Here is a 25,613-nt window from a genome sequence, read left to right as displayed (position 1 = left end):
GCATCAGCTTACATTCCCACCAACAGTGTAAGAGGGTGCCCATTTCTCTACATCCTCGCCAGCATCTAGAGTTTCTGGATTTGTTCATTTTAGCCACTCTGACCGGTGTGAGGTGGTATCTCAGTGTGGTTTTGATTTGTATTTCCCTGATGATGAGGGACACTGAGCATCGTTTCATGTGTCTGTTGGCCATCTGGATGTCCTCTTTGGAGAAGTGTCTGTTCATGTCTTCTGCCCATTTCTTCACTGGATTATTTGTTTTCTGGGTGTGGAGTTTGATGAGTTCCTTATAGATATTGAATACTAGTCCTTTATCCGATATGTCAGTTGCAACTATCTTTTCCCATTCCATCAGTTGCCTATTAGTTTTATTGATTGTTTCCTTTGCTGTGCAGAAGCTTTTTATCTTGATGAGGTCCCAGTAGTTCATTTTTGCTCTTGATTCCCTTGCCTTTGGGGATGTATCAAGTAAGAAATTGCTGTGGTTGAGGTCAAGGAGGTTGTTTCCTGCTTTCTCTTCTAGGATTTTGATAGTTTCCTGTCTCACATCCAGGTCCTTTATCTATTTTAAGTTTATTTTTGTGTATGGTGTGAGAAAATGATCTAGTTTCATTCTTCTGTATGTTGCTGTCCAGTACTCCCAGCACCATCTATTAAAGAGGCGGTCTTTTTTCCATTGGATACTCTTCCCCACTTTGTCAAAGATTAGTTGGCCATACATTTGTGGGTCCAATTCTGAGTTCTCAATTCTGTTCCATTGGTCTATGTGTCTGTTTTTGTGCCAATACCATACTGTCTTGATGATTACAGCTTTGTAGTAGAGGCTAAATACGGGATGGTGATGCCTCCCATTTTGTTTTTTTTCTTCAATATTACTCTCGCTATTTGGAGTCTTTTGTGGTTCCACACACATTTTAGGATAATTTGTTCTAGTATTGAGAAGAATGCTGGTGCAATTTTGATTGGGATTGCATTGAAGGTGTAGATTGCTTTGGGTAGTAATGACATTTTAACAATATTTATTCTTCCGATCCACGAGCATGGAATGTTTTTCCATTTCTTTGTGTCTTCTTCAATTTCCTTCATAAGTTTTCTACAGTTTTCATCATACAGATTTCCTATATCTTTGGTTAGGTTTATTCCTAGGTATTTTATGGTTTTTTGTGCAATTGGGAATGGGATCAGTTTCTCGATTTCTCTTTCTGTTGCTTCATTATTGGTGTATACAAATGCAACTGATTACTGTACATTGATTTTGTATCCTGTAACATTGCTGAATTCATGGATCAGTTCTAGTAGGCTTCTGGTGCAGTCTGTCAGGTTTTCTATATAGAATATCATGTCGTCTGCAAAAAGTGAAAGTTTGACTTCTTCTTTACCAATTCTGATGCCTTTTATTTCCTTTTGTTGTCTGATGGTTGATACTAGGACTTCCAGCACTATGTTAAACAATAGTGGTGAGAGTGGACATCCCTGTCGTGTTCATGATCTCAGGGGGAAAGCTTTCAGTTTTTCCCTGTTGAGGATGATGTTAGCTGAGGGCTTCTCATAGATGGCTTTTATGATGTTTAGGTAAGTTCCTTCTATCCCGGCTTTCTCGAGGGTATTTATTAAGAAGGGATGCTGTATCTTGTCAAACGCTTTTTCTGCATCTATCGACAGGATCATATGGTTTTTTTCTTTTGTTGATGTGATGTATCATATTGATTTGCAAACATTAAACCAGCCCTGTAACCCAGGAATGAATCCCACTTGATCATGGTGGATAATTCTTTTTATGTGCTGTTGGATTCGATTTGCAAGTATCTTGTTGAGGAATTTTGCATCCGTATTCATCAAGGATATTGACCTGTAGTTCTCTTTTTTTGCTGGGTCTCTGTCAGGCTCGGGAATCAAAGTGATGCTGGCTTTGTAAAATGAGTCCGGAAGTTTTCCTTCGATTTCTATTTTTTGGAATAGCTTGAGAAGAATGGGTATTAATTCTGTTTTAAATGTCTGGTAGAATTCCCCCATAGAAGCCATCCGGCCCAGCCTCTTATTTGTTGGGAGATTTTTGATAACTGATTCAATTTCCTCACTAGTTATGGGTCTGTTCACATTTTCTATCTCTTCCCGTGTGAATTTTGGTAGTGTGTGTTTAGGAATTTGTCCATTTCTTCCAAGTTGTCTAGTTTGTTGGCATATTATTTTTCATAGTATCCCCTGATAATTGCTTGTATTTCTCAGGTGTTGGTTGTAATAAATCCTTTTTCATTCATGATTTTGTCTATTTGAGTGCTTTCTCTCTCTCTCTTTTTTTTTTTTAATATTTTCATTTATTTCTAGGAGAGAGAGAGAGAGACTGCGTGAGCAGGGGAGGGTCAGAGAGAGAGGGAGTCACAGACCGAAACAGGCTCCAGGCTCTGAGCTGACAGTCAGCACAGAGCCTGACGCAGGGCTCGAGCCCACGAACCGCGAGACCATGACCCAAGCGAAAGTCGGACGCCCAACCGACTAAGCCACCCAGGCGCCCCTTGAGTGCTCTCTCTCTTCTTTTTGGGAAGCCTGGCTAGAGGTTTGTCAATTTTGTTTATTTTTTCAAAAACTCAACTCTTGGTTTCATTGATCTGTTCAACTATTTTTTTGGGTTTCTAGATTGTTTATGTCTGCCCTGATTTTTATTATTTCTCTTCTTCTACTGGGTTTGGGGTGCTCCTGTTGCTTTCCATCTAGTTCCTTTAGGTGCGCTGTTAGATTTTGTACTTGCGCTTTTTCTAATTTCTTGAAATAGGCCTGGAGTGCAATGTACTTTCCTCTTAGGACTGCCTTTGCCGCATCCCATAGAGTTTGGATTGTTGTATTTTCGTTTTCATTTGTTTCCATATATTTTTAAATTTTTTCTCTACTTGCCTGATTGGCCCATTCATTCTTTACTAGGGTGTTCTTTAACCTCCATGTTTTTGGAGGTTTTCCAGACTTCTTCCTGTGATTGATTTCAAGTTTCATAGCATTGTGATCTGAAAGTATGCATGGTATGATCTCCATTCTTTTCTATTTATTGAGGGCTGCTTTATGTCCCAGTATGTGATCTATCTTGGATAATGTGCCATGTGCACTTGAGAAGAAAGTGAATTCCCTGGCTTCAGGATGTAGAGATCTAAATATATCTGTCAAATCCATCTGGTCCAATGTGTCTTTCAAGTCCATTGTTTCTTTAGTGATTTTCTGTCTAGTTGATCTATCCATTGCTGTAAGTGGAGTATTAAAGTCCCTTGCTATTAGCACATTCTTATTCATAAGATTGTTTCTGTTTGTGATTGTTTTATATATGTAGGTGCTCCCATATTCGGTGTGTAGACATTTATAATTGTTAGTTCTTCCTGATGGATAGACCCTGTAATTATTGTATAATGCCATTCTTCATCCCTTGTTACTTTTTCAAATTTAAAGTCCAGTTTGTCTGATATAAGTATAGCTACTCCAGCTTTCTTTTGACTTCCAGTAGCATGATATGTATTTCTCCATCCCCTTACTTTAAATCTGAAGGTGTCCTCCTGGACTCACGGATTCTTCACTAGAATTCAGTGTGTGTATCATATTGTATACCTTAAATTTACACAATGTTATATGTCAAATACGGTTCAAAAAATCGATGTGATAATCCATTACTGTCATTATTAATTTTGATAGTTAAATTATCTCAAATTTGGCCAGCATGAGACGTTTCAAGCTGGCTCCTGTTTAAGTTCTCATCAATTTTTGAGCATTTCCTTGCATTTTTCTATAATTAAAAATTTCCTTATTATGGAGAAAGACCACAATGTTGACATCAGAGGCTCCTGAACTCCTCCCCTCCCATGGACACAGAGAATGTACACACAAAGCATTTCCCTCTGAGAGAAGTCCAGAAACTAGCTGAGTGACTATTACACATCAGACCAATGGGAAACACTCACCTCAAATACGGTAGGAAAGGATGAGACAAGCTTTTACCATGAAGCTCATCCTTAGCATGGCATGATACCATTAGGAGGGGGTTCTTCCCTAACCCCCAGTTTCTTCCTGACGAGTGAAGGGTTTGAACCACACATCTAGTGCCCCAACTTTTAAGGCTCCATACCAAGAATAGGTCCCCAAATCACCTAACCCTGAAAGCCAACAGGGCTTGTGTCCATGCGTCCCACAGACTATAGCAAACAAAGAAGCAGCTCTTAATGGGAATGGGACTTCCTTTGATAGTTAAACTTTCATTTCTCACTGTGTATTGCTTGGATCTCTTGTCTATTTTTTTTATTGTACTAAAAATCATATCACATTAAATTTTCCACCTGTTTCATTTTTAGGTGTACAGTTCATAGTATTAAGTATATTTACATTGTTGTGCAACAGATCTCTGGAACTTTTTAATCCTGCACAACTGAAACTCTATATCCATTAAACACTAATTTCCCCTACCCACTCTCCTCTGCACCTGGCAACCATGTTTCTACTCTGTCTTTGATTTTAGCTCCTTAGATACTTCATGAGTGGAATTATACAGTATTTGTGCTTTTGTGACAGGCTTATTTTGTGTAGCACAATGTTTGAGATTTATCTATGTTGTAGAGTAGAACAGGATTTCCTTCTTTTTTAAGTTTGCATAATATTCCACTGTGTGTTTATACCACATTTTCTTTATCCATTGATCCATCAATGGATATTTGGGTTGCTTCCACCTCTCGGTTATTGTGAATAATGCTGTAATGAACATGGATGTGCAAATATCTCTGAGATCCGATTTGAATGCTATTGGATATGTACACAGAAATGGGATTGCCAGATCATATGGTAATTCTATTTTTGATTCTTTGAGAAGCCACTATACTGTTTTCTATAGTGGCTGTACCATTTTACATTCCTACCAACAGTGACAAGTGTTCCAATTAATCTGATATTGATTGTATTCTTGCCAACATTTGTTATTTTCTGTTCTTCCTATAGTGGCCATCTTAATGGATGTGAAGCGGTATTTCATTATGGTTTTGATTTGCATTTCACTTATGATTTGTGATACTGAGCATCTTTTCATGCACTTCTTGGTTATCTGTGTTACCTTTTTCAGATAATTGTCTATTCAAGTTTTTGCCCATTTTGAAATTGGGTTTTATTTGGTTTTTTTTGTTGTTGAGTTGTGGAAGTTTGTTACAAATTCCAGATTTTAATCCCTTGTCAGATGTAGGATTTCTAAATATTTTCTCCCATTTCATAAGTTGTCTTTCACTCCATTGATTGTTTCCCTTGAAAGAAGGACTCTTTAAAATTTGATGGGGTTCCATTTGTCTATTTTTGCTTCTGTTGCCTGTGCTTTTGGTGTCATATCCAAAATCCATTGCCAAGTCCAATGTCCTCAAGTTTCCCCTCTATGTTTCCTTTTAGTTTTAGGTCTTATGTTTAGGTCTTAAATCCACTTTGAGTTAATTTTTGTTAAAATTTTTATGGTGTAGGAGTCACTTTTCCTTCTTTTGCATGTGGAGTTCCAGTTTTCTCCAGTACCATCTGTTGAAGAGACTGTCCTTTCCCAAATGTGTAGTCATAGCACTGTTGTCACAAATCATTTGGCAATACATGCAAGGGTTTATTTCTGGGCTTTCTATTCTGTTTCATTGGTCTATATATCTGTCTTTATGTCAGTATAACACTGTCCTGATTACTATTGCTTTATAGTGTGTTTTGAAATCAGAAATTGTGAAGTCTCCAATTTTGTTCTTCTTTTTCAAGATTATTTTTGCTATTTAGGATCCCTTGAGCTTCCATATGAATTTTAGCAGTTTTTCTTTTTTCTGCAAACAAATGTCATTGGGATTTTGATAGAAATTGTATTGAATCTATAGATCTCTTTGGGTAATATGAACATTTTAATGACATGGAGTCTTCCTATCCAAGAACACAAGATGTCTTTCCATTTCTTCGTATCTTCTCTGATATTTTTAGTAACGTTTTGTAATTTTCAGTGTAGAAGCCTTTCCCCTCCCTAATTAGGTTTACCCCTAAGTATTTCATCCTCTGATGCTACTTTTAAACTGGACTGTTTTCTTAATTTCCTTTTTGAATTGGTCATTGTTAGTATATTAAAATGCAATTAATTTTTTCCATGTTGATTTTGTATCCTGAAACTGCTGAAAGCATTAATTAGTTTTAACAGTTTTAAAAATGGTTTCTTTAGTACACCTGAAACTAATATTACATTGTGTTAACTAACTGGAATTAATTAATATGAAACTTAATAAAATTAATATGAAACTTAATAAAAATAGGGGCGCCTGGGTGGCTCAGTCAATTAAGCGTCTGACTCTTGGTTTTGGCTCAGGTCATGATTTCACGGTTTGTGAGTTCAAGCCCCGCATCAGGCTCCATGCTGACAGCACATAGCCTGCTTGAGATTCTCTCTCTCTCTCTCTCTCTCTCTCTCTCTGCCCTTCCCCTGCTCATTCTCTCTCTCTCAAAATGAGTAAGTAAATTTCAAAAATAAAAGTAAAAATGGCTTCTTTAGGGTTTTCTACATATAAGATCACATCATCTGTGAACAGAGATAATTTTACTTCTTTGGATGCCTTTTATTTCTTTTTCTTGTCTAGCTGTTTTAATTCAGACTTTTTAACAGGTGCTTTATCAGTTGATATAGGCTAAGTTATACTACAGTAATAAAAACAAACAAAAAGCCAACCCAAATATCATAGCTTACAATAACAAACCCTTATTTACCATTTACTCTAATATTCCCATCATTAGGCTGGGATCTAAGCAAAGCAAGGTTCCATCTCTGTTTTCATGACTGTCAAGAGAAACGGGGGGCATAGCTAATCACGCAGTGACTGTTAAAGCTTCTGTCTAGAAATGAATATGTCATCTTCACTCACATTGCCACAACTTAACTTCAAAGGTGGCGGGGGACAGCAGTCCTACCCTGGGTCCATAAAACAGAGTCAGAAATATTTGCTGAACAGCACAAATTACTGCTACACTCTACCCTTTTAGTTACCAAATGCTGACCTCATTTCCTCACTTTCCTTACCAGAGGCCAAATATACACAACCCTCTCCACCACAGACAGTCTCTAAATCTTGTCTAGTTGTGACATCATGTTCAAAGTCCAGGATATCTAGGTAAAGAACAGCAGTCTCTACAGCAGGGGAGTAGTATCACTATCAGGAGGTGTAGTAGCATCACTATCAGGAGGTGCAGTTTTGTTTTGTTTTTTTAAATTTAAAGGCTTATATGCATGAAGAGGGCACATTATCCACCCTCATGTACCAAATATACAATTGGTGGACTGGGAACAGGACAACCACAGTGTACACTCTCATTCAGGAAAGGAAAGATAAAAGAACACATAGAAATGGTCTCTAGCAAAACTGTCTACAAGATAAGCCATGGAAGGGCACCTTAGTTTTGGCATAAAGGATTCAGAAAAAAAAGTGCAAAATAAAAGGATAGCCAAAGGTATACAAGGGAAATGCATTATAAAAAGAAAAGAGAAAGAGAAAGCAGAGATCCTGTTTTCAATCTCAGAAAAAATAGAATTCAGGTCCAAATGCATTAAATGAGATAAAATGGAAACATTATAATGCCAAAGGCTACAATTCACAATATCAGTTATGAAAATCCACCCAAGTAACAACACAGTAACAACTTTCATCAAGTGGAAACTCTAAGAAATACAAGGAGAAACACACAAAATATACTAATATTAGGAAACTCTAAGGTATTTCTCTCAGCTTGAGCCATTTCAAAGACAAAAATACTAAGAAACAGAAGACCTAAACAATCAGGTAGATCTTACGGATAAATACCGAATTTCTACCCTGATAATAGACTGATAATTGAGATTGTGCCTCCTTTTCAACTGTACATGGAACTTTCATGAAATTGAACACATTTTAGGCCACCAAGAAAACCTCAGTATTTGCTTGCATATTCAAGCAGCATATTCTTTTTGCATGTCTTTTCCCATCTTTTAATCAAGTGAAGTGTAATTAATCTACTAACAACAAAATGTACTCATGTTGTGTACATTTCAATGCATTTTGACAAATCAATATATCCAAGTAACCATCACAACAATAAAAATACAGAACATTTCCATAACCCACCCTCTGAATTCCTTTGTATCTGTACACAGCCAAGCCCCACCCCCACCTCAGGTAATTAATGATTTACTATCACCATGATCTTTTCTCAAGTATCATAGAAGTGGAATCATATAGTGTATTTTTTTGTGTCTGGCTTCTTTTGCTCAACTTGATTTTAAGATTCATCTACGTTGCTGTATCAGTTCATTCCTTTTATTGTTAAATAGTATTCCATTGTATGAATTCACAATTTATCCATCTACCTGTGTATAGATACTTGAGTTTATAGATGCTTGAGTTGCTTCCAGTTTTTATCTACTATGAATGAAGATAATATAAACATTAATATACAAGTCTTTGTGTGAATGTCGTTTTCATTTCTCTTGGGTATATTCTCTAGAAGTAGAATTACTGGGTTGTGAGCTAAGTGTACAAGTCTATCATTTCTAGCTGTTCTGTGTCATTCTGTTTTAGGCATTTTTTTAATCATACCACACAGCCACAAGATTTCAAAAACATCCAACTGGGGTGCCTGGGTGGCTGAGTTGGTTAAGCATCCGACTTCAGCTCAGGTTATGATCTCACAGTTCACAGGTTTGAGCCAGGAGTCTGGCTCTGTACGGACAGCTCAGAGCCTGGAGCCTGCTTCAAGTTGTGTGTCTCCCTCTCTCTGCCCCTCACCCGCTCATGCTGTCTCTTAAAAATGAATAAACATTTAAAAAACTTTAAAATATCCAATGTATTTGTCTTTTAATAAGAAAACTTACCTGGTCACATTCATCATGAGCACTGTGCATTTGGACTTTTCTCTGCCGTCTTACTTTGTTTTCTATTTACCATTATTTCTTCTTCCCTCCCCTCTTCTGCATTTTTTTCTTCTTTGATTTACAGATAGTGAAATATGCAAGTCTCCAGTGGCCTAGTCCAATGGGTTTTGACAAAAAAACTTTTTTGTTTGTTTTTATGATTGCGCTTCCCTCATGGAATTTTTCCATTTCTTCTCTCTGTTGGTTGAGGAGACATATATCCTATTAGCTAGGATTAGGTTTGACTATACAATAAAAGTAAAACTCAGGTTGGCTTCTCCAATGTATTGCAAATAGGATCACTCAGTTCCAAACAGAAAGAGTAACTCAATTCTCCAGTAAAATCTCTGGTTAAGACTAATTGGCTTGAGTTTGATGTCCCAGGTTTGAAATAATCACAACAGCAAAGGTAGTAAGAACACTCAGATTGGTCCAACCAGGAAGACGAAACATCCATATGATGTATTGGGGGAGGAGTGAGCCACAATCTAGTCCTGTAACAATGGTCTTCTCTAAGAGGAATTCTGTTAGCAGGGAACGGAGGGTAGTAAAATAATTATTTTCAGACCTTTTCCTATCCATATATTTGTATCACCATAGTTATATATTTTTGTAGTTTAAAACAAAGTAAAACAGGCATCATGCCATAGGTAATTGTTCTGTAAGTTGCTTTTTAAAAAAAATGTTTATTTATTTTTGAGAGAGGGCGCAAGCCAGGGAGGGGCACAGAGAGAGGGGGAAAGAGGATCTGAAGCAGGCTCCATGCTGACAGCAGAGAGCCTGATGTGGGGCTCGTACTCACAAACTGTGAAATCATGACGTGAGCTGAAGTCGGACGCTTAACTGACGGAACCACCCAGGTGCCCCATCTTATGATTTTTTTTTTCCATCTTATGATTTTCTTAACATTTTCTTTTCTCTAGCTTATGTTTTGTAAGAATAAAATATATAATACATATAATGTGCAAATTACACTTTTATTGACTGCATGTTAACATTTAAGGCTTCCAATCAAAAGTAGGATATTAGTAATTCAATTTGGGGGGAGTCAAAAATTATACTGCTTTTGAATTGTGCAGGGCATCAGCCTCCAACCCCTGCATTGTTCAAGGGTCAGCTGTATAAATGTGACATAGTTAAGATCCTTTTGATGGAATTTACATTCTTTTCAATTTTTCTCTATTACAAACAGTGGTACAGTAAACAGTCTCCTAGACACCTCCTTGTACCTATGTGTGAATGTTTTTCTACAGATTTGTGTTATACTTATGCACTTACATCACACTGACCATGCATTTTAAAGAAAATCACCTGTATAATACCTATAAATAACCAAAAAATAGAATCTGGGTCACTGGATATCTGCAATTTTTTCTTCATGGGTCCTGCCAAACTGATATTGAAAATGGTTATACCTACTTGCAATCTTCTCAGCATTACATGACCACTCATTTCTTCACACCCTTGCTACATATTGGAAGATCTTTTGGTCAGCCTCTTAATTTTGGGGGCCTGCCTTACACAGAAATGTATACTTTTATTATAGTCACTTACCAATTTTTTCTTTTATGGCTTTATGTTCTCTACCTTCTTTAAAAATTCTATTCAAAGATAATAGGCATTTTTTGTGTTTTTTCCCTAAGACCTTCATAGCTTAAAAAAAAAAAAGTTTAGATCTTTCATCCAGTTGAAATATATTCTCTTTAAGGATATGAAGTAGGAATACTAAAACTTTTCTCAAATGGAAAGCCAACTGGCCATTATGATAATATAATAATCACGGACATTAATGAACAGCACTTAACTGTGGCTTGTACGGTTTAATTCCACTTTACCAGGCTTGTTTTGAGGAGTAGACAACACATTGTTCAGAGGAAACAAGGAAGACACCAAATGGTTGTGTAATATGCCCAACTTATACAGATATTAACTGGTAGAATCCGAATTCTAACCCCAGTAGAATTACTCCACACTATTTGGCCTTCCAATAAAATTTCCTTTTCTACAGATTTGAAATTCCATTGATAATACACCAACCTGCCATAAATATATCCATTTATGGACTTTCTATTCTAATTATCTTTGACTATTCTTATACTACCTTGTGATCATTTAAAGTATCTAATCTTATCATGTTATTCACCTTACTTAAAATTTTAATAACTTCCTGTTGACCTCACAATCAAATCCAAACCCTCTAGCATGTCATATAAAGCTCTCTCCTGCATACATCCTCCCTCTGGAGCTTCAGATATGGGTACAGATCTCTTTCCCTTATGTTTTAGTTAGAAAAATCTTCTGGTAGTTGCCTGAGCAGGCCAAGCAGTCATTCCATTAACATCCATGTCTCCATGCTTTTGTTCATATACTTCCTATGCCTCAATTTGTTTACTTCATGTATTAGACAAGCACCCATTCATTAAGAAAAATTTTTTTAATGTTTATTTATTTTTGAGAGAGAGACAGAGTACAAGCAGGGAAGGGGCAGAGAGAGAGGAAGACAGAATCCGAAGCAGGTTTCAGGCTTTTAGCTGTCAGTACAGAACTTGATGCAGGACTCGAACTCACAGACCGTGAGACCATGACCTGAACCGAAGTCGGACACTTAACCGACTGAGCCACCCAGGTGCCTCAAGCACCTTTTCATTTATAAAGATTAACTCAAATATTACTACCTCTAGCCTTTCCTCCCTCCCCATTTCAACCAAGTAAAAAGAAATCATTCTTTTCTAAAATATAGGTAGGTCTATTCCCTCAGACTTTTAACCTGGCATCACTATATTACTATATTTATTCATATACACGTTTCTCTTTTCTCCTATAATATCAATGTCTTGAGGGCAGGACCATACCTTACTAAGTACCTAGTATAACCTTAATAAATATTTGTCGTGTACACCAATATAAAACAACCATCAAATTATATGTGCAGTCATTTGATTTATAAAAAGATGCAACAAAATTCAAAATGATACAAAATATCAATTTCAACAATTGCAACAATTTCAACAATCAAATTCAACAATTTCAACAAAACAACATCAAACAATGAGTGTATTTAACCATACTCAGCTCATAACACAGCAAATGGTTAAGGAGAATAACTCATGCTACAGCGTATTGCTCTATGAACTGGCAACAGAAAAAGTTGGTAAAGGAAGGCACAGGACCTCTATCTTTAGAGTGTTAGAATTAGAACCGAGGGGCTCCATAATCATCCGGCATCCGCTCAATGTTGTACCTGATCAGGACAAAAAAATTAACACTGGTAAGAAAGGTGGGTCCAGAATCCACCCAAAAACCCACCCTTTTCTAACTACAACACTGTCATCTCCCCACTGTGAATCCTTTTTGTCAGTGGGACCATTTCAAAGGGGTATCATAATGAATGATTTATAGCAAAATGATGACTTTAATATATTATCTTTATTTTTCAAAGTCAGAAAGTTAACAAGTGATGCAACCAGGCACTGAGTCCAGGTAAAGCCCAACTCCTCAGCCCATATTCTTCCCACTACGTTGTGTTCTTCCCACATTGAAAAGCACTGACACGGGAACATCCAAGCAGGATAAGGACCGGTTTTTGTTTTTTAAATAAGGTTTTAGATTCCCAGATGAAGTGCTAATCACAACTAGCAGGCTTTCAAAAAAACCAAAACAGCAACAAAAAAACAAAACAAAACAAAAGCCCCAATATTTCTGTCCAAAAAGATTAGCTTAATTTAAATTACTGCTCTGTATTTAAAGCATGTCTCTCTATTTCTTCTAGTAATCTTATTGTAACAACATGAATGTTTATCTTTTGCCCTTGTTCTTGATACTTCATCTCATTTCTTCAAATATAACTATGTAAGCATTTGATACAACAATCACTTTCAAATCTTCCTACAACCTGACCTCATTTTTAATTGATATCAACTATATACTTTTAATCAGTTCCCCAAGAGACAGTTCTCACCTATGGTTAGAAATGTACATGATGGGAACTCCAGGGATCTTCCGGATCCTTCGTTTAAGGTCCCGGTCAACTGTGGCCACAATGTAACACTTGTGCTGTAAGAGACACCCACTGAGTATTCACACATTGAGTCTACTACTTGGTCATACTGGAAAAGCGTACACTGGCTAATCTGGAGAATTACTCATTTTCACAGCAAATAGCAAAGAAAAGGTTATAACAATTTGTGGAGTAGCTACTATATTCCAGGAGCTCTTATTTATAAAACATATAATAATAAGTTGCCTGGGGATAATGTACCTCTAAGAATCTTGAGGAGAAGAAGATAGAAAAACTATTTAAAAGCTGCTAACTGGTTTTTGTCTCACAAGTGGAAGACATTTACGGCACACGTAAGACAGATAATTTCTTTTTTGGGAAACACCCCAAAAGACTCTATGCAAAGGCAGAGTAATTGCGTTCGATTAGAGGGCATAGCTTTTGCCTTTCCTGGAATCTCTGGGGTTGGCCTACTCTGAGACCTCCTAGTGGTGGACGTAGGCTAAGTCTCCAGCCATGAAGTCATAACAGGATCTCCCGGACAAGTCTGAGCCTAGCAGCTCTGAAAGCAGGAACATTTAGCTGCTGGTTGTATTATATTTGACTTCTGTCATAGCCAAATCTTTCATTATGTTTTGAAAAGAGCTGAAAGAGCTGTAGCCTGGTGTCCGTTGTGCTGTGGGAAATTAAGGCAAATGCTGTCTCCACTTACAGGATGGAGTCACTAAAGGGATGGAAGTGTGGTCACTAGATGAAGAAGATCATCTTCAGCAGAGAGGGGCTCTAGAAAGGGCAATCGATAGCAGAAGTTTTTGTGGTGCTTGACAAGGAGGTCAGGACAGAAGACTCAAAAACCTAGTTATTCCAGAGTACTTCCAGCACCCTGGCAGACTCAGATATAACTGAAAAATATTCATGGTTAGTGGGGAGGAACAAAATTCCTAAATGGGGAATAATGGAAATGGATTCTTTTTGATTCACAGGGAGGTGAAACCTGATACTATTTCCAATTCACTTCCTCAAGTAAATGAGGACATCCATGCTTCCTATGAAGAGAAACATAAAGTAAACATTAAAAAAAACTGATGATACCTGAGTTACTCTCTGTACTAAGCAGTCATCTGCATAGGTTCCTTTGTGTGTGCATGGTAATCGTTCAAATCTTGGGTCCTTGGCAATCCTAAAGAGTCACAAAATTGGATTAATGAAAACATTCAGGCAATTGGATAACGTTCTGAGTCTTGATCTGTGAAATAAGAGTGACCTTAATCTATGTGGCGATTTTAAGGCATTCCTCTCCTCTTGTAGCTTATCTTTTTTTTTTAATTAAAAAAAAATTTTTTTTATGTTTTATTTCTGAGAGAGAGAAATAGACACAGCGTGAGCAGGGGAGGGTCAGAGAGAGAGGGAAACACAGAATCCAAAGCAGGCCCCAGGCTCCGAGCTAGCTGTCAGCATAGAGCCCGATGCAGGGCTCGAACCCGGGAACCATGAGATCATGACCTGAGCCGAAGTCGGATGCATAACCAACTGAACCACCCAGGCGCCCTTTGCAGCTTATCTTCTAATTGGAAAGACAATAGATGGAGAAATAAAACTTACTGACAGTGGGTGCATGTCAGGTCATGTAATCTTCACAAAACTCTGAATTATTATATTTCCATTTGACAAATGAGGAAGCAGATTGAGAAAGATTCATTTGTTCAAAGTATACAGCTGGAAAAAGCCAGGATTCAAAATCAAACAATTTTAACCTAGCCATTTCCTTTTTAGAAGCTGTCTACCACAAATGTGCAAGAATATAGGCACAAGGGTGATCACTGCAGCACACTTTAAATAGTGAAAAGCTGGAGATAATCTGAATATCCATCAGCAAGGAAAAAGTTAAATATATTGTGGTGCCCCCTCCTGTTTAAAAAAAAAAAGAGGTAGAGCTGTCTGTACCAATATGACAGGGCTTGTTGAATTAACAAACTCAAAAAAAAAAAAAAAAATTAAATAGCTGAATAAACAAAACAGGCCATTGAAAAATATACCTATTTGATTCCAATTAAGAAAATATAAATCTCTTTCATTGTCTTTCTCTACATTTGCATTTGCTTAGAAGAAAGGTCTGGAAAAACATATACTATCTACTAACCTTTTCAGTTGTCCCCCTTAGGGTAGAAGAATGGACAAAGTGTGAATATATAGGGGGACTTTTACTTCTTATTGTCTGTATATGTTTATCTTGTTTGCCATGAATAAATCAAATGTGTTATTTTCACACAAATTTGAAAGAGAAAAGTCCCAAGACCGTGACTCTCAGAGCCATGTTCTTCCTATTATATAATGATGATGAGTCACAAACTGAATAAAAATACAAGGCAGCATATAGGTACCAAGTGCTAGAAAAAGCCTACATATTGCAGTAGTTCAGAGCTAAGTCACTGTGGATTTGGTGTACTTATAAAAAATTATATGGTTGTTAAATAAAATGAAGACGAAAGAATATTCCAAGCAAAGTAAAGGCAGACACGTTCCAAACAGGGCACCAACCATCTATAAAATGGTTCAGTGGTGCTCAGGAAAAAGTGAGCCCATGTTTCTGGTGAAAAGAGTGTTCATGCAGAGGAGAGGAAAATAGGACTGCGAAGATGAACTTTTTGCAGTGACACTGCCAAACTGCTCTCCAAAGTGACTGTCTACTTCATATCCTTTTGAAAATTCTCACCATCCCCTGTCTTAACTATTCATAGCGCTGTTAAGCAGGCTTCATTTCTTGCCAATCAGCTGGGTAGGAAACGATTTCTCCTTGTGAATTTAAGGATTTTGTCCTTGTCATATGGATTTGTAGTTTTTATATACTTTGAAAATAAGCCCTTTGTTGATCATATACATTATTAATATCTTTTATCTGTGGTTTGTTGTTTCACCTTGTTTATGCTGTCTTTTGTTAAATTGTAGTATTCAATCTCAATATAGTCAGATCGATTAGTTTTCCATTATGGTTTGGACTTAAGAAATTCCTGCCCACTCTGCAACCACGAAGATATTCTCTAGATTTTCAATAAAAATCTAGATACTCAATCTACTTGGAATTGATTTTTGTGAAAGAGGGAAGAACCCAATTTTCTTTCTTTCCACAGGGATAATCAATATTTTAATTGTTTATCACTTGCCCGTTCATCTAAAATGCTACCACTCTTATACATTAGGTTCCCATTTTTCTTTGCCTTTAAAAAACTTAGCTTTATTAGGTATAAATGAAATATAATAAAATTTACCGACTATACATGTAAAATTTGATGAGTTTTGACAAATTGATATATTCATGTTACAATCTCCACAACTGAAATATAGAACATTTCCATCATTCAAAAATTTTCCTGCAGCCCTTTGCAGTTAATCCACTTTTCTCACGCTCAGCTCCAGGTAACCACCGGTCTATATCCCATTAGTAAAGTTTTGCCTTTCCTGGAACTTCATTATAAATAGCATCACACTTCTGGATTGACAGAAATGTTCTATTTCATGATTATGATGGTGGTTCCTTAACTGTACACATTTGCAAGCCCATCAAATTATACAATTAAACTTGGTGAATTTTATAGTATATAATTTACACCTCTAAAAGGTCACACAGACATACAAATTCACTGGTGTATTTTGGATGCTGAGTCTTTCACTCATGCATGATTTTGTAATATTGATTTGCAATATTGATCATTTGGAAAAGAGTGATTCAGTGAATTACACAAATCTTCCAAATACTGACACATATCATTATATAGTATCAAAAAAAATCATACTCAGCATCTTCAGTGGTCTCAACAGAAAGGTCTTTAGTATTGGAAATGTGATAAGCTTGTGGTTTTCCAAAACTCTAATTTTCACTTGAAAGCCTGAACTTCATCATTCATAATACAGTATGTTGTTTTCCTTGAAGTGACAGATTTACTGCATTAATTTTTGAGAAACCATCCACTAAATACTAAAGTCTGAAAACCCAGTGTTTGTCAGTTATTCTTCACGTAAAAATGACACTTCATGAAAAAACAGCTGGTCTGGCTCACAATTCAAACAAGCACATGAATGCTTCTCATTGAGACAAGCTTTGTTCTTTGGTAAGCAGCAGAAGTGCTCAAGGTGTACTTGACACTTCATCACAAGGAATACCGACGTGTACTCTAGGGTAGAGATTTAACAAAATCAACAAATTTTGATGCTTCATCAAGGATAATTTAAAAAAAAAAAATTAAAAACGTTTATCTTTGAGAGTGAGCGAGCAAGCGAGCGAGCGAGAGAGAGACAGAGCAAGCCAGAGTGCACATGTGAGCAAGAGAGAGAGGGGGACACACAGGATCTGAAGCAGACTCCAGGCTCTGCTCACAGGAGAGAGCCCAAAGCAGGGCTCGAACTCACAAACCATGAGATTATAACCTGAGCCAAAGTCAGACGCTTAACTGACTGAGCCACCCAGGCAGCCCTCATCAAGGATATTCTTAAGTGACTGTGGGCTTTGGGTTTTTTTTTAGTAATCTCTACACCCAACCTATAACCCTGAGATCAAGAGCTGCATACTCTACCAACTGAGGCAGCCAGGTGACCCTAGGTTTTTGTTTTTGTTTTTTGAACGGTCAGTGAGTAGCTGTGAAGAATAATACAAAGACTACTAGCATTATTTGGGTCCATTGCCTTGATTGGTACTAAGGTATCAGCATTTCTGCTATCAATATAAATGTCAGCATAGCTACAAAGATAATGTCTTGGTCCCATTGTGAAAAAGTTTTGTAAACTCCCTGCAAAAGATCTCTGGGACTTCTAGGGGTCCACAGATCATACTTTGGAGACCACTACTTTTAAATCAAGTGCACTTTCTAGAGTAAGCTCAAAATCTAGAATGTGAATCCTTTATGTATAAGGTTCTTTTTTTTTTTTTTCCTTTGAAGAAAGAGAGAGTGAATGAGTGAGTGTAAATGAACAGGGGAAGGGCAGAAATAGAGGGAGACATGGAATCTGAAGCAGGCTCCAGGCTCTGAGCTGTCAACACAGAGCCCAACACGGGGCTCGAACTCACGAACTGTGTGATCATGACCCGAGGCACCTGAGCCAAAGTCAGACGCTTAACCAACTGAGCCAGCCAGGCATCCCGCTCTACTTATGAGATACTATAAGAGATTATCTAGATAACAAACTAATAAAAAAGACACTTTCTAATTGAAAATCTAGAGGAACTTAAAAGGAGGCCGAAAGACCGATATGACTAAGTAACTTCATTCAAAAAGCTTCAGCTTAAAAATTTCTAACCTTCACATGTTTGCTTTCTTGATCATAAATGGTTAACTAGTTTTATATGATTTTTATTTAAACTAATAATATAAGAAATCTTTGGACAGCAAACAGATGGAGGATGGTCAAAAGAATCTTCAGTATAACAATGTAGACCAGCTCCTTCCTACCTTAGAGCCACTCGATACTTTTGACCCAATTTCTCAATTTCAGCCATTACACAGTCAGTTATACAAGGGATACCTGCCAGGGAAAAATATACATATTAATAATGGAACTTGTAAAGAAACTAGTTTTACTCTCTCTGATTTATATCCTATTATAAGCCTTTAAAAGATCCATGAGGCTTCTAAAAATCACAGCAAAATGAGCACACTGAAATGAATAATAAGAACCAGAGGTGAATAAAATCCCTATTGATAAAGAAACTAGAAAGCTGTCCCAACCCCATACCACAGATTCATAAAGTGTCTTAAATGTATCTGGGGGAATAAGTTAAGTTGGACGCCGTCATTCTTTCTATATTAAAATATATTCTAGATGGAAAAAAAATTAAATATGAGCCAAAAGAAACCATGAAACTAATCAGAAAATGTAAATCTGATCACATCAAAATAGAAAACTTCTGTTTGAAAGCTATCAAAGTCAAATTAAAATAAAAACAAACTAGGAAAAATATTTCTACACATTTGTCAAAGGGCTAATTTCCTTAATATACAGAGAGCTTATAAGGATAGCTTAAGTTATGTGCTGATTGCCAGATAACGTGCCAAGCATTTTACAAGGATTATCACATTTGATGATCAGAATGATTCCTTTTAGGTAGCATTGTTATTATTATCACCCCCATTTTATAGATGAGGAACCTAAGACACAAAGAAGTAAGTAGAAGCAAATGGTGAAGCCAAGATTTGAACGAGACTGTCAGGCTATTGACTGGAATCTTAACAACCATGCTACATTTCAGTTCATGCACTTCGGGTCATAGAGAAATACAATGGTCAATGAGCATAAAGATGTTGAATTTCACTCCTAATTAAAAGAGATATAAATTGAAACAAGATTTCATTTCCTTCCTATTAGAGTGGCAAAGACAAAGCAAGGAAAATACCCGATAGTGGGCAAACAGGTATTCTCACACTAAGTTCATAGGTGTAAAACTACGTATTACCCTTTTAGGGCAATTTTGTAATACTTGTTAAAAAAATATACATACCCCTTGATACTGCAATACAGCTTCTAGAAATGTAATCGGGGTGGGGGAAGGGGGGAGGAAACGCATGGGTGGATCAGTAGGTTAAGTGCCCAATACCTGATATCGGCTCAGGTCATGAGTTTGAGTCCCAAGTATTACTCCAGACTGACAGTGTGAAGCCTGCTTGAGATTCTCTCTCTCTACCCCTCCCTCCCTTCTCTCAAAATAAATATTTTTCAAAAATTACTCCACCCTAACAGAGATATATTCACATTGCTATTCTCTATAGTCTTATATATAATAAGGTAAAAACTGCAAGTAATCCAAATATCTAACAGGATATTGGCTTTTAAAAATTATATGGGGTGCCTGTGTAGCTCAGTTGGTTAAGCGTCTGACTTCAGCTCAGGTCATGATCTCACAGTCTGTGAATCTGAGCCCTGCATTGGGCTCTGGGCTGACAGCTCGGAACCTGGAGCCTGCTTCAGATTCTGTGTCTCTCTCTCTCTCTGCTCATGCCCTGTCTCTCAAAAATAAATAAATGTTAAAAAGTTTTTAAAAATTATATAAATAATATTCCATGAGCTTAAAAAAGAATGTGGTCCTCTATAGATACTGATACAGCAAAACGTTCAAGATATATTTGTTCAATGTAAAAAATAAGAAGGAATGGTTGAATACGATGTGATCTAGCTTTACAATAGAATATTATTTGGTAATGAAAAGAAATGAGGCTTTAACATGGATGAGTCCTGAAAACATGCTAAGAGGATGAAATATTATATGATCTCACTTTAATGTAATGTCCCAAACAGGCAAATCTATAGAGACAGGATGTAAATTAGTGGTTGTCTAGGGGAGGGAGAGATGAAAGGTTGGGGATGATGGCTAAGGGGTGTAGAGTTTCTTTTTGGGTAACACAATGTTCTAAAATCAAATGCCCTAAAAGCCATTGAATCATACACTTTAAACGGTATGTGAAATATATCTCAAAGCTATTAAAAAAGACCCAAAGATAAGAGTAAATAATCCATAAACCATTTTCAAAAATAAACAAAAATAACCTATACTTCACAGAGACTACATATGAGTTTTTAAAAACTGTCCCTCTCTGAGGAAAGGCATTATAGGAACCTTTAATTTTTTTTATGCAAGATTTTTTTTCATAAGTACAGAAATGTTTTTGAATGTGTACAAAATTCTGAAATTTGAAAGTAAAGTACTATGCCCAGAAGAAAAAGTAGTTGTAAAATGGAAGTATGAAATCAGTAAGATCAGACAGTCATGGACTCAAGGAGCAATACGCACCTTAAGAGGATCAATTTCAGAGCCATACAGCAGTGAAACAAGCAAGGGCTTGCATCTGGAGCAGGAAAGCAGGCCTAGGAAGAATACTATCAAGAAAGAGAGGGTAACAGGGAAGAGGACTCATGGACAGAAAAGAAAGCTGCTGGAAAGCTAACGTATCCTCCCTTGTTGGAACATCAGGCAGAAATGGGACCAGAAGCGATGGAAAGGTCAAAGGGACATCTTCAAGGGAAGAATAAAAGTCTTCCTTCAGGTATAAAGGCAACTGAGGAAAAATTAAACAGCTAGAGCTTAAAAAACAGTTAAAGAATCTCCTAGGTAACTGAATTTGTATTGTTCTTGAATATTTCTTCAAACTTTGCTTTGAAGTATTATGTTACACAGAAGACTGGGACACATACATCCATCTGAAAAAATTGCTGTTCCTTGATGCTTTCCCACCTCACCAATTCTGATCCTTACAGACCACTATTTTACTTCATTAGCTGTTTTTCCCATTTGGTGGTTACCTTTGTATCTTGATATAATAAATGTATGCAGTCACTTTTATGTTTATTAATTTTAGGGCGTTTGAAGAATTTAGCTCTCTTACGTCACATATTCCTTACCTCATCTTCCCAACTTGTTAGTTTTTTTTTTTTTTTTAATGTTTTATTTATTTCTAGGAGAGAGAGAGAGACAGCGTGAGCAGGGGAGGGTCAGAAAGAGAGGGAGTCACAGACTGAAACAGGCTCCAGGCTCTGAGCTGGCAGTCAGCACAGAGCCCGACACGGGGCACGAACTCACGAACCGCGAGTTCATGACCTAAGCGAAAGTCGGACGCTTAACCGACTAAGCCACCCAGGTGCCCCCAACTTGTTAGTTTTAATAAATCAATAAACAAAATTTACATTACTGTAAGTCTATAACTGTTGGTCATTATATAGCATCTTTTAAAAATTAAAGAAGGAGGTGCAAATTTTTTTCCTTTGATTTATTCTTTATGGCAAAGTCTAATTTCATTTGTAACTTTAACTAGATGACTGGAAAATATATAAATATAAACCCACCACAAAATGCAACAGATCTCACTATTAGGAAGTTATTCCCTTGTACATGACCTAGACGTTTTTCTTCTTACTCACGGTGGTGAAGGAAGATCACTGGAAGGAGGAAATACCTAAACACAAGGGAAATCTACTAATGGTAAACTGCATACCGAGGTGTAAATAACCTCTCCAGTCCTTTGTGGCACAAATAAATACCAAAATGAATAAACTTAGGAATTGTTAGCCAGCATCACTTCTAGTTCTGTGATCATAAATGGCAAAATACCTTATTTAGCTTTTCCACACTGGAGTGGAATGGAGAATGTTTCCTCCTTAATGTAAAAGAACACATATTCCGAAAAATATAATAAATTTTCATTTACCCAAAAATTTAAAATCCAGAATTCTAGGGGCACCTGGGTGGCTCAGTCGGTTAAGTGTCTGACTTCAGCTCAGGTCATGATTTCAGAGTTCTTGGGTTCGAGCCCCATGTCAGGCTCTGTGCTGAATGCTTGTTTAGAGCCTGGAGCCTGCTTCAGATTCTGTGTCTCCTTCTCTCTCTGCCGCTCCCTGCTCACGCTCTGTCTCATTCTATCTCTCAAAAATAAATAAATACAAAAAAAAAAAAAAAAACCCTCTAGAATTCTAAAACACAAAATTCCCATTCTATGTTCAAAATTGATATCCACAACAATGGTCAAAGCAGGCTAAGTGGTTTCTGAACTGTGGAAGTTTAATTATTCCCAGTCAAATCTGCATTATATTTCAATTCACTAAAAATGGTCATTGCTATGGTGAGCAAATTAAATGACCAAAAATCCAATTAACTAGGACCCTAGTCCCTTCATGTATTTGGGTAAATATACTTATTCTCTACAAACATCACAGAAAGGCAAAAGAATGATACTCACACTTGGCATACAGACAGTCCATCATTGATTGTACTAAATCGAGTTTGGCTTTAATGGAAAAGTTGATAAAGTTGGTATCAACCAGGATGTGGTAAGGCGGGCCCAGCTGTGTGTTATATTGGAAGAATAAGCAGGAAGGATGTTGGGGGCTGAAGGAAGAACATACAAAACACAAAATAATGTCTACATTGATATTTTGGTATCAACAATGCAAATGAAGTCTCTGCTTCAAACAGTTTGCTATAGATTAAGCTCCCGTTTCCTTATTCATTGGAAGTAAACCCTAATAAACCCTGTGATGATATATTCATTACCAATCTAGGGCAAAATGAGAAAAATAAGGAAAACTGGCTGAAGTTTCATCAAGTGTATTTATTTAAAAAGAATTACTTTATTCTGAAATTCTGTCCTTACTATTTTTGGTGATACATTCTTTCATCAAATGCTGGTGTGTTAGACAATGACAATTGTTTCTTTTGAAAGATCTTGGCAAAGAAAAAGTTAGTAATTCTACATCTAATCCCCAAGATTTTAGGGGAAATTTATTGCTCCATGAAATCCAAAAACCTATAAACCATTGGAATTAATACATGTTTCCCAATATCACTTTCATTTGCATGGTTGTGTCAGACTTACAAATGACTGAGCAAATCAGCTAAGAGAAAGCCTGGATTTCTAACAATTCTATGGTTCTAAAATGTCCCTTCTAAAGGAAAACTTGAAATTTTTTTATTACTTACACTTCTCTTTCCTTGAGTGCACTGGGATCTTTCTTTTCTTTCTTTTTAGGTTTCAATCTATCCTTCTCTTTACTAGGAAAAAAGAGAGTAAATTAAATGTGAGAAAGAAGGAAAAAACCATAGCAGTTATAACCTTATTCAAAATTTAAATTTTCTGAGTTTTTTTTTTTTTTTTTTGGTCTTCAGAGGAAATCCTACTTTGTGCCTTTTGTAAAAATTTTTTTTAACGTCTATTCATTTTTGAGAGACAGAGACAGCATGAGGAGGGGAGGGACGGAAAGAGAGAGGTGACACAGAATCTCAAGCAGGTTCCAGGCTCTGAGCTAGCTGTCACCACAGAGCCCAAGGCAGGGCTCAAACCCACGAACCGTGAGTTCATGACCTGGGCCGAAGTTGGATGCTTAACTGACTGAGCTACTAAGGCGCCCCCCACTGTGATATCTTTATGTTATTACCAACATACACCTTCTAAGCAAAAATAACTTGTGGGAAATAGGCTGGAAGTAACACAATCAGTTAAACACTATGAAATTTAAAAATCTCTAGCCAATAATCCATTATAATTGTTAACGGGTAAACAGACATTAATTATACTATCATTTCTTTGTCAGAAGCTTTTCATATCAAGGATCAAAATCCATTTCAATGCAGTGGAGAAACGGGTTGACATTTATCTTCTGAATACTCAAATGCACCAAAGTAGGAGGAAAAAGTTTCCCCCACATGCCTCCTATAAAAGGCTAAAACATAAAAATACATACAAAATATTTGCCCCTTAACTGCAAATACAATATTATCAATGAGGCAAATTCCCTAAAAATGACATAATAAATACAAATCAAAGGCTGAGAATACAATTTTTAAAATGTTTACTTATTTATTTTGAGAGAGAGAAAGAGAGTACGAACAGGGAAGGAGGAGAAAGAGGGAAAGAGAGAATCCCAAGCAAGTTCTGCAATGTTAACGCAGAGCCAGACGTGGGGCTTGATCCCATGAACTGTGAGATCATGACCTGAACCAAAATCCAGAGCCAGCTAAGCCACCAAGGTGCCCCAGAGAATACAATTTAATAACTCTTAAAGCCATTCCTTTGTTCAAAGGCTATTAAACACAATGAAAACAATTTCTTTGTTTTCTTTCCTTTCCTTCCTTTCTTTCTAGTAAGCTCTAGGCCCAATGTGGGGCTTGAACTCGGGATCAAGAGTCCCATGCTCTACTGCTGACTGAGCCAACCAGGTGCCCCAAGACCAGTCCTTATTTAATAACTTTGCCTATTCTTCATTGAAGCAGGGAGGCTTACAATAGGGAACATGATTCCACTCTCCCACAGTGGTTTGGACTCTTAGAAGATTTATAAAACAGAGAAATCTAGGTGTTTTCCCATTCTTTTTTTCAGAACTATTTAAGTGGCAGGAGCTGGGGACACAAGATAAATATGGTCTCTGACCTCACCTTCTTTCAACCATTTTAACAAATATTCTCTCACCCCCAGGGGGAATGTAGTAGTGTAATAGTGTAATGTAATGTAGTAGTGCAAAAACATAATTATAGACATTTCTACCAAACTTTTAGGATGCTTAAATGTGATATGGTAGATAAAATATACAAAACGGTGGAACAGCAAACACTTCAGAAATATTTAGTTCCCATCCCTTTCCCCAGTGTAATCGCTCGATATTTAAATGGCTATTACACACTTGCCTAGTACCCTATGCTATGTAAATCCAAGACATAACCATTTTAAACGTAAACACAAAATGACAACAAAGTCTTTTACTACTTATCCGCTCCTAACTCTGATATCTTTGGATATAGACTGATTCCAGATACTCACAGCCTCTGATCTCGGAGACTAAGCATTCGCTTCATGGTTGCATATTTTCTTGCTTTCTTTTGCTTCCCCTTGAAATAGAAATTTTAGAGTTAAAAGAGTTGGAAATACATTGCATCTTCTTGAGTTATTTCTCTTCTTTTGTCCATTCCCGTCCCTTCTTCCCCCAAATACCCAGCACCTCTTACCCACTGTACCCCAACCTGACCCTCTCCCCACTCGCTAGAGCATAACAGGCATCGCGCAGAGCAGTTTAAGAACTACAATCAGAATGAAAATAATTAAGGGTAATGCGGAGGATATCTAGGTAGCCTCTGACTGGCTCAATCTCTACCCAAAATGCGGTTACCCAAATAAAGGACCCTTCTTGGACACTCCGTACCATGTTCACGCCGCACTCTAGTTTCTTCCGGAATCACCAACGGCGCGACGTTTTTGC

At 37.0% G+C, this 25,613-nt stretch overlaps 1 protein-coding gene across 2 annotated transcripts; it reads right to left on the bottom strand.

The window, feature by feature from the left end:
- Nucleotides 1–11,459: 11,459 nt before the first annotated feature.
- On the bottom strand, nt 11,460–25,601 carry FCF1 (FCF1 rRNA-processing protein). 2 transcript variants are annotated; one of them, XM_039232198.1, is made up of 8 exons: nt 25,557–25,601; nt 25,178–25,245; nt 23,344–23,415; nt 22,604–22,752; nt 18,332–18,404; nt 13,983–14,070; nt 12,852–12,946; nt 11,460–12,134 (listed from the first exon to the last, which is right to left on the bottom strand). In XM_039232198.1, exons 1-8 carry the CDS (start codon nt 25,557–25,559, stop codon nt 12,086–12,088), a joined length of 597 nt encoding a protein of 198 aa, XP_039088129.1. In that variant the 5' UTR covers nt 25,560–25,601; the 3' UTR covers nt 11,460–12,085. The 2 variants fall into 2 exon arrangements, with proteins under 2 accessions (XP_039088129.1, XP_039088128.1); XM_039232197.1 differs by lacking the exon at nt 25,557–25,601 and adding an exon at nt 25,524–25,553.
- Between the last annotated feature and the right edge of the window lie 12 nt (nt 25,602–25,613).

The sequence above is a fragment of the Hyaena hyaena genome, unplaced genomic scaffold (genome assembly GCF_003009895.1).
Source record: "Hyaena hyaena isolate Hyena2069 unplaced genomic scaffold, ASM300989v1 scaffold_65, whole genome shotgun sequence".
Lineage (NCBI taxonomy): Eukaryota > Metazoa > Chordata > Mammalia > Carnivora > Hyaenidae > Hyaena > Hyaena hyaena.
Note: the sequence above shows the minus strand (reverse complement) of the source record. Positions and strands in the feature narration are given on the sequence as shown.